The sequence below is a fragment of the Sinocyclocheilus grahami genome, unplaced genomic scaffold (assembly GCF_001515645.1).
Source record: "Sinocyclocheilus grahami isolate Dianchi unplaced genomic scaffold, SAMN03320097.WGS_v1.1 scaffold514.1, whole genome shotgun sequence".
In the NCBI taxonomy this organism is placed as follows: Eukaryota; Metazoa; Chordata; class Actinopteri; order Cypriniformes; family Cyprinidae; genus Sinocyclocheilus; species Sinocyclocheilus grahami.
Window position 1 is genome coordinate 669,149 of NW_015505693.1, and position 9,785 is coordinate 678,933.

Below are 9,785 nucleotides of genomic sequence, written 5' to 3' on the forward strand. Positions count from 1 at the left end.
GGTCGCTGAGGAAATGCATCAACTTAGTGCTGTGGATCGCCAGATTGGCTTTCACCATTTTCACCGCTCCTTCACCGGGACCGCCAGCTTCCTAGACTATTTTCATTGCAAGTAAGTTGAAATACTAAAATACCATTTTAAAAACCTGTTTCTATGTTTTTGGAAAGTCACGGTCACCACCACTGTAAATTATTTTGCTTTGACTCAAATACTGCAATTTATCTCAGATCTGGTTGGTTTGGAATTTTCAAAAATCCCTAGGGAGAAAATTGATGGAACCATAGCCACAAGAAATGAGCATTATAACGGTTGGTAAAACAGCACTAGAGAACTCACCGAAATACTTAGTAGAGGAACCATCGTCATTGAAGATGGTGACTACGCCGGGCCGGAGCACCTGCAGTGTGGGGACGTGGGCTGGGAGGATACCAAAGGCGCCTGTCAGTGTTGGGACATCAATCTGTTTTACATTGGCTTCCTTGAAGAACACCTGCAAAAGGCATAACCAGCTTCACTGCACCAGATGAACAGTTTGATGTTTAATATGAAAGCTGGCAACCAAACAATTAAGTGTTTGAACTCCACAAAGGAACAACAAATCTCAATGCATTAACTAGGCCTGGGCGATAAAACGGTATCAATATTTACCGACGGTACACCTTCTTCGATATTGATATAAAAAAATGTTCGATATAGGCACGTGCTATGAGTGACGCAGACAGCACACACAAACACAAACACATGCTGAAATGAGTGCTGTGCCTGCCTGTGATGAGGAGATTGTGAATAAAGAATGAATATTAGTCGAATTTAAAATAAACATTTGCATTTGAATGTTAGGTGTGCATCAGGGAGCGTCATCAGGGGCGCACGAGATGCGGTGATAATGATGTGAGTGACGTTGTTGCATTTTAATGTTTGTTAGTCTAGCCCACGAGACGTGCCGCTGCTGTGTTATTCATTCAAAATATTAGAGAAATATAGAAGCTCACTGCGGAGAAGGTCTTGATTAGGTTCAAACCGAAACCAAGCCATTCACACAGAACGCATATTCAGCTCATTATTTAGATGGACAAGTACGACTGCTGCACTCGCGTCTCACAGAAGAGACGTAAAGAAAGCCATGCAAAGTTAAAACCGTTTAAGCTTTTAGAAAACACGTCGCGAATTTGTGGAGGTTTATTCCTTTTCTCTGCGTCTCTAATGTTTTTAAATGCAATCTACGTGATGGGCGATTTGGCTCTTTGGATTAAGCAATGCATACATACATGATGCTGTTTTGCTCATAATTGTTTATGCAATTTACGAAATTATATTTGATTTATATGAGATAATTTAGACAATGCACAGTTTTTTTATAGACAGTTATTTCCATGTGTTGACATTATGTGCTGCATTATTTTGCTCATTGCACCCTCCTGTGGCCTCGGGAGACAAGACAAAAGTTTCCTTAAAACCTATTTAATCTGCATATAAAACATTAGAAATGAGGTATTTGTTTAATTTTTATTGTGTGTTTGTTAAAACAAAAAAATATTTGCTGTTTGTCTCAATAAATTGGGTTAATTTAAAATTACAGTGGTTAAATTTTTACTTTTTTTCTATTGCTCTTTGTTTTAAAAAAGGTTATAAAAAAATGTCAATAATTATCGATACCGAACGATATGAAACATTATATCATTGATACATTTTTTTTGCTATATCGCCCAGCCCTAGCATTAACCACTGTGCCCTTGAACAAGACATTTGACCAGGTCACTCTAGGGAAACTTAGAGTGACAGTGCACTTAGATACGATTACAAAAAACATTAGATTAAAATTACTAAATGCAAAGCACCTGATCAATTGGGAACATTTCTTAAAAAAAAAAAAACCTTCTGCTAATCTCAGGGTTCCCACACCATCTGAACAACGACAGTAATCACAGACTGTGATCAGTTGTGATACTAAAAATAAGGATGTTAAAAATAATTGTATGATATTTTAATTTTGCATTCACAACAAGTAAATAGGGAATAAATTGAAAAAACAAAAAATGATATTAATTCCATTTTGAAATGAACCAATGCTTAGAGAAAGAAAAAAAAAAGCTCCTGAAATTTTAAATGTGGAGGCACCAAAAACACAACATGGACATTTCCTCAATTTATTTGCCATCTAACATTTTAGATTTGATCATATGCGAAACTGGGCAGTTGTCAGATTTGTTCTGTATTCCTTATGTTCTGTCTGCTTGTTTTGTTTTTAATAATATTTGTGCATTATTTACTCTGACATTTAATGTTGCTCTGATTTTAAAATTAGCAACCAACTACACAGACCGTCACATAATTTTTATTTGAACTTTAATCTGCAATGGGTTTCTATTTTATATACTTCAATTAATTCCCTGTTAGTCTGACAAATTTTATATTTACAATTACAAATCACAACACATGCCTTTTTTATTTGTAAAAAAATCCTTTAAAATGAAAAAAGGGCACCTGGAAATTCAAATATATTAAATAATTATATTAAGTAAAAAAAAATAATAATTTCTGACACTGATTAGCTATAGACAAAATAATAATAAAACAATTGAAATACTCTTAAATATTTGCAGGTTTTTACATGAGTTTGAAAAAAAAAAACTGCAATGCACATTTAATATTGTAAATGCTGTTATGATATATATTTCATAAGCTGTCCTAAAACATTTAAACATCTGATGTTCATCCTGATCTGTCAAAAAAAAACAAGTCAAGGTGATCTGTAGCAATGCTAACAGTCTGCTAAAGTCATTCAAACTAGCGTCCGCGTTATGCGAGCCAAAAAACAACAACAAAAACAATTATATGTATGGTGTACAATTTTACAATGTTACAATAAATTCATTCGCTTCAGATGCAAAAATGATTCATCTACACCACAGTATCTTTATAATTGACCAGCTTAGCCACGAAAGTAAGAAAAAAGGGCACCTGGAAATTCAAATATATTAAATAATTATATTAAGTAAAAAAAAATAATAATTTCTGACACTGATTAGCTATAGACAAAATAATAATAAAACAATTGAAATACTCTTAAATATTTGCAGGTTTTTACATGAGTTTGAAAAAAAAAAACTGCAATGCACATTTAATATTGTAAATGCTGTTATGATATATATTTCATAAGCTGTCCTAAAACATTTAAACATCTGATGTTCATCCTGATCTGTCAAAAAAAAACAAGTCAAGGTGATCTGTAGCAATGCTAACAGTCTGCTAAAGTCATTCAAACTAGCGTCCGCGTTATGCGAGCCAAAAAACAACAAAAACAATTATATGTATGGTGTACAATTTTACAATGTTACAATAAATTCATTCGCTTCAGATGCAAAAATGATTCATCTACACCACAGTATCTTTATAATTGACCAGCTTAGCCACGAAAGTAGCACGCGCACAAACAAATGAAGCTGCAGCTAGAGTAAAGAGTATATTCAAGACAACCTGAATGTATATCATCACATAATAACTTATAAGGTTACTAAACTAATCGTAGCCGGTGTACATGCTCAGTACTCGCGTGTTAGCAGAGCGTGTAACGTTAGGCCCGAGCGCGGAGCGTCAGTAACGTTACCTGTGTCGGCGACGCGAAAGTGAAGGACATCTGCGAGTGCGAGGCGGGCGCGTCGGCGTAACAGCGCGCGTGTCTCAGCGCGGGGACCGCGCGACGAAGGAGAAACCTCGCTGCCATCATTTTTACCACGGAGAAGCGACCCGACCTTTACAGCACGGTAATACACAAGCCTCGGCTTCCCTGTCCACACAGTCAGTCAGAGAGTGCGCGGCTGATAGGACAAGGGCACGGGCAAACTTTCCCGTCAGGCCTTGCGAGGACTGTGGGGCTGATGGGACATGTAGTTTTGATTCTTCTTCTTCTTCCTATGTCTTTCCGGCAGTGTAGACGCTACTAGGCGTATTACTGCCCTCCACAGGTCAAAGTTTGAACTAAATTCTTATATGCAGTCCTGTATTATGCAAGAACTGAAGAACTACCTCAGAGATCAGTTTATGTTTATCACTGTGTCCAAACAAAGAAGTAACAGAAAACACTGTTTTCTGCCAATTTATCAAAAAGTGCTTTTCTTTCTGCATTATACTTCCTACATTCCAAGAAAACATGCCCTACTGTTTCCATATTCCCACATTCACATAATCCAGAAATATGCTTTCCTACAATATACAAAAAGTAATTTAACCCACAGTGCCCCAACCTCAAGCTACACAGTTTAACGGAGTCCCTACGAGATGGACAAGTACAAAAACATATTTTCTTAACTTTAGGTTGAATAGAAAAATAATGTCTACCCTCGAATTCCTTTTCCTGTAGTTTTGATTTATGCGGAGGTTATTATTTATTCACATAATTATACATGTTTTTCAACATTTGTCATGCCATTTTTATATAAATTTGTTTAGCCTAGTCCTAGATTTAGATTAAACATTAAAAATGTTAAAATTGATCTTAAAATATGCATTATTATTACACGTTTGAAACTTTTATGAGCGGGAAATAACACAAACCATTTTATGTATGCATGTATGTATGTATTTATATGCCTTTATGTACCCAAAGGTAGGGCTGTCAAAATGGCTGAAAAACAAAATTCTAATTTTGTACTTAAATATGATCAAAATTCGAATTATAGCTTAACGGAGTCCCTACGAGATGGACAAGTACAAAAACATATTTTCTTAACTTTAGGTTGAATAGAAAAATAATGTCTACCCTCGAATTCCTTTTCCTGTAGTTTTGATTTATGCGGAGGTTATTATTTATTCACATAATTATACATGTTTTTCAACATTTGTCATGCCATTTTTATATAAATTTGTTTAGCCTAGTCCTAGATTTAGATTAAACATTAAAAATGTTAAAATTGATCTTAAAATATGCATTATTATTACACGTTTGAAACTTTTATGAGCGGGAAATAACACAAACCATTTTATGTATGCATGTATGTATGTATTTATATGCCTTTATGTACCCAAAGGTAGGGCTGTCAAAATGGCTGAAAAACAAAATTCTAATTTTGTACTTTTCACTAGGGTGAAGAAAAGCTTTTGGCGTCTCTCCTGAGGCCACAAGAGGGCGCATCGAGCAGAATATTTCTAATGCACGTTTATTCAAAGCATAAGATAACATGGCTATCTGTGAAAAAAAAGTGCATAATGTTTAAAATAATGTTTATAAACCAATTATAATTAATTAAGCTGCTTAAACAACTATAAACAAAACAGCATCATGTATGTATGCATAGTTTAATACAAAGGGCGGAAAGCCAATCACACAGAGTACATTTTTCATTTAAAAACTTGAGATGCAGTGGGATGGGGAAAAAACAGCCATAAAGTCTCGATATATGTTTTTTCAAAGTTAAACTTGCATTAATTTTACATGGCTTTCTAAACATGTGGCTCTCTTGTGCGAGATGCGAGTGCAACGCTGATAGATGTCCCTCTAGAAAATGCGCGAAATATGTGTTCTGTGTGAACGGCTTGGTTTCAGTTTTGATGTAAACAAGATCTTCCCCGCATTGATGTTCTCTTTTTTCGTAATATTTTGAATGAACAACGCAGCAGCGCCGCATCTAGTGGCTTCAACTGGATAGGCTAACAAAAACATCTTGTGCGCCAGTAAGGCTACCTGAGGCACACCTAAAATTCGAGTGCAACGTTTTTGCATTAGAATGTGGATTTTTATTTTAAATTCAACGAATATTCGAAATTCGATTTTTTTGACAGCCCTACCCAAAGGGCTTTATCAAGCACCCCCCCCCCAAAAAAAACATATACAAATAAATTTAGGAGAACATTAAAGAGTATTGACAGAACAACAAACAAACTTCAAGATAAATAAACAACAAGTTAAATACGGCAAATCAATTAAAAGTTTAATAAAATAAAACGATAATGATTTCCAAAAATAGTAGGCCTAATAAAAAAATTGGGGGAAATTGAGGATATGTTGATGTCTATCAATGTTTCGCACAACAATATTCAGTTAGTGACGTCATTTCCATTACAGCAAAGTTTTTCAAGTAAAAAATTAGTGCACTTGTCATTGAAGAGTATGTTTACAGTCACATATGAGAGTGAGAAGAAAACAGAAAATTCAAGGTAAGTATCACTTGCGAGCAAAATGTTTTATTGTGCATGCTTGCTGGTGGACATTGTTTATAGATGGTGATCAAAACAATGGCTTGATTCCGTTTTTGATCTCTGATTATTATTATATTTTTAACTGTATAATGTTGCTCATATGCCATTAAATAGCTTAAGATCCATTGGGATAAGTCACAAAACGTCTGTGAACTGTATATTTGTTTCTGGTCAACATCGAAATATGCATATATATATATATAAATGTACAAAAATGACTAAAACTGAAATAAACATTTATAAAGAAAAATATAGACATTAAAAAAATGAAAATGATAAAAATTAAAAACACAATGGCAAGAACTTTAAATTAATTCAAATGAAAGCAGAACATATAAAAATAAAAACTAATTAAAAATATCAATAAAAGCTGTAATTTTATCTCAATGGTACTAAAATAACACTGGTAACTGTTTAAAAAGTTACAGTTTTTCAGTTTTCCTAGTAGGCTATATCTTTTTAGACACTAGTATTACTGTTTTAAATGAACATTTTAATTGTACTGGCAATATTTAAATTATAACTATAAAGTTGCAATGCATGCAATATTAAATGTCCATGCAGAATAGCTACTTTATAGTTATAATTTAAATATTGCCAGTACAATTAAAATGTTCATTTAAAACAGTAATACTAGTGTCTAAAAAGATATAGCCTACTAGGAAAACTGAAAAACTGTAACTTTTTAAACAGTTACCAGTGTTATTTTAGTACCATTGAGATCAAATTACAGCTTTTATTGATATTTTTAATTAGTTTTTATTTTTATATGTTCTGCTTTCATTTGAATTAATTTAAAGTTCTTGCCATTGTGTTTTTAATTTTTATCATTTTCATTTTTTTAATGTCTATATTTTTCTTTATAAATGTTTATTTCAGTTTTAGTCATTTTTGTACATTAACTTAAACTACATAAAAATGAAAAAGCAAACGTAGCCTTGGCAACTAGCTAAAAATGTAATTAATGTAAGGATTTTTCTATAATTTATTTTAGTTCAGTTAGAATGTATTTTAAAATACATGTATTTTTTTTGTACGCTTTTAGTTGTAGTTAACTTTAATAACCCCAGTAGTAAGTAATTAAAATAAATACTGATCTCAAATTAATGTTTAGTAAAAATGGAATAAATACCAGCAATCATTTGAGTACTTGTCTGATTAAATGATATATTTGAACAAAATAATTAGTAAATTTTTCCAACTGAAATAAAATTACATTTGTTACCAGTAGCAATGGAGTATTTTCTTATCATTGTTAAAATAGCTAATAGAACTTAATGGATAAACAGTAGTGATGATGAAAAAGATAATTGTTGGTATTGTATTACTTACTAGTGATTAAACATGAATTAAACATGAATATACCAGTTTGTTGTAGGAATTAATGTTGAAATGTAAATAAGGTATTACATTTTTTTTTTTTAACAAATAATCTATAAGAAATGCTTATGGAGAGATTTTTGAATGTAATACACCTCCGCAGAGTCTGGCAGGCATGACAAGAGCATATGCTGCATAACGTTCACCGTAGTTCGTTGATTGTGTTAGAGACTGTAAAATATGTTTCTTCAGGTAACCTAAAATGTAGTAACACAAACTAACTTTATTTAAGTCAAAGCACAACCGAATCAACCTGACCACTTAAACTACACAAACAAAGGTAGTTTTTAACATGCATTTTGTACATTTTCACTTTTTTGCAGTGTATCATAAAGCAAAATATTTATTTACAAACAGAATTGGTGCAAACCAAATAAATCACAAGTGAAAGTGACAAAGTAATTAAAAAGGAAATCTGGCAACGCCATTAAATCTGAAAGAACAGTCCGGAACATTTCAAATGGGTCTCTGTTGATTTGTTTAATATCTATGTCTAATAACAGTACATTAGACGTCTCTGTGAACACTACAGCAGCATTATGTATCCGAGACACAAAAAACAAGCTTAAATGATCTCAGGAACGCTAAAGACCCTGAGATGAGAAAGAGAGAGAGAAGCTATGAAAACAGATAGGTGGGCAGAAGCTGGATGAGTATGCAGCAGGAGCCTAAAGCTTTGCAGTCCGAGCCTTCAAACATGCTGCAATCTCTGCATCTAATGCACACAAACACACGCTGCCTTCAGATAATGGGAGAAAAGGCAGCGTCGCAGCATTAAATAAACAAGGACTGCTTGGGAGGTGAGTGCAGGAGTGAGAGAGCAGGGTTTTTTTTGCAGTTTATGCAGAAAGCTGTCGTTGATGGTTTTAAGGGGAGCATATGCTGCCACAGCCACTGGATAAAAGAGGAAATGAAAAGGGATTTTTGGGAGGGAAAGGGTGACATTTTGTCACAGGATTGCATAAGTGTGTGTGTGTTTGTATGTACAAGAGTTGCAATCAAACATATCTGGGAACTATATTTTGGCTTAAAAGCTGAGTATTTCACAATCATTCAAAGGAAACTTCAGGGATGCATTGGTTTTATTTTCCTTGTGAAGGACAATTTAAATCCTACTTTAGTGCCAAAACCAGCTTCAAAGCAGCTGCCTGAATTCCTGTAATGTCTTCCTCAGGGGGGACACTCTCTCTGGCTTGGACCATGAGCAATGAGTCTAGCATATGGACAAACCAGAACAGAACTTACCCCACCGTAAGTACTTGTGCTTCTCCTTCCTGCTGGTTACTTTCATTACACCCATTCTCTCTCTTTGCAGCGCTATCTCCAGACATGCGAATTGAAAATACCCTGTTCTGTGTCCCTCGTAATTGGATCCACCGCAAGATCTAAGCAAATTAGCCCTTTACGAGAGAACGTCGAGTCAGACCGAATCCGTCAGACGATGTGATAGAGCATCACAACCCAGAGTTACTGTCAGGAACTTCAATTACCGGCATGAGCAGCATCATTAGATTAGATTAGAATAGAGACATTAATTTAGGAATAGCAACTAATTCCAGGATGTTCTGGGATTTTGGACCTTATAAATATACAGTTTACCCAAAAAATTATTATTTACTCACCTTCATGTTGTTCTAAACCTGTATGACAGACTGGGTTCAAAAACGGAGACATTTTGAAGAACGTCCTAGCTGCTCTTTTACATATCTTCAAAAAAGTTGAAAAAGCACCATAAAATTATTATAAATGTGGTCAATATGATTCATGCTCTATATTTTGTGTCCTCTGAACCATATTGTAGCGTTGTGTGAGGAACAAAAAGAAGTAGGGATGTCTAGCTTGCAAATTAATCATTGCTTTGAGCAAGAGCTTTTCAATGGAGTCAGTTGACTAAATTGTTCTTAAAAACGTCTCCGTTTTTGTTCCATGGAAGAAAGTCGTACAGGTTTGGAACAACTTGAGGGTCAGCAAATGATCACAGAATTAGTGATGCACCAAATAATTTTTTAGAGAAATTAAAATTGCAAAAAAAAATTTGAAATGTAATTTAGCCAAAAACCTGAACCGAAAATAACCTCTTTCGATATTTCAGCCGAAACTAATTTTACATTCTATTCTAGGAAAATTTTTGGACGTATTTTTTCTTTTTTTTTACAGACAAACACACAATGATATATTACTACATATAGTAGTATATATATATATATATA

General features: G+C 33.9%; 2 protein-coding genes across 5 annotated transcripts in view; one reads left to right on the plus strand and one right to left on the minus strand.

Annotated features, from left to right (window-relative positions):
* The window catches only part of LOC107554819 (ATP synthase subunit delta, mitochondrial-like), a 6,479-nt gene extending 2,610 nt beyond the window's left edge, over positions 1-3,869 (minus strand). For all 3 annotated transcript variants that reach the window (XM_016237450.1, XM_016237451.1, XM_016237449.1), the window contains exons 1-2: positions 3,608-3,869; positions 337-490 (exon numbers count right to left, since the gene is read on the minus strand). In XM_016237450.1, coding sequence (XP_016092936.1) covers positions 337-490; positions 3,608-3,727 — 274 coding nt within the window. In that variant the 5' untranslated portion in view covers positions 3,728-3,869. The remainder of the gene's footprint in view (positions 1-336; positions 491-3,607) is intronic.
* A 4,884-nt stretch (positions 3,870-8,753) lies between these two features.
* cbarpb (CACN subunit beta associated regulatory protein b) overlaps positions 8,754-9,785 on the plus strand; it is a 16,340-nt gene continuing 15,308 nt past the window's right edge. For both annotated transcript variants that reach the window (XM_016237452.1, XM_016237453.1), the window contains exon 1: positions 8,754-8,826. In XM_016237452.1, coding sequence (XP_016092938.1) covers positions 8,776-8,826 — 51 coding nt within the window. In that variant the 5' untranslated portion in view covers positions 8,754-8,775. The remainder of the gene's footprint in view (positions 8,827-9,785) is intronic.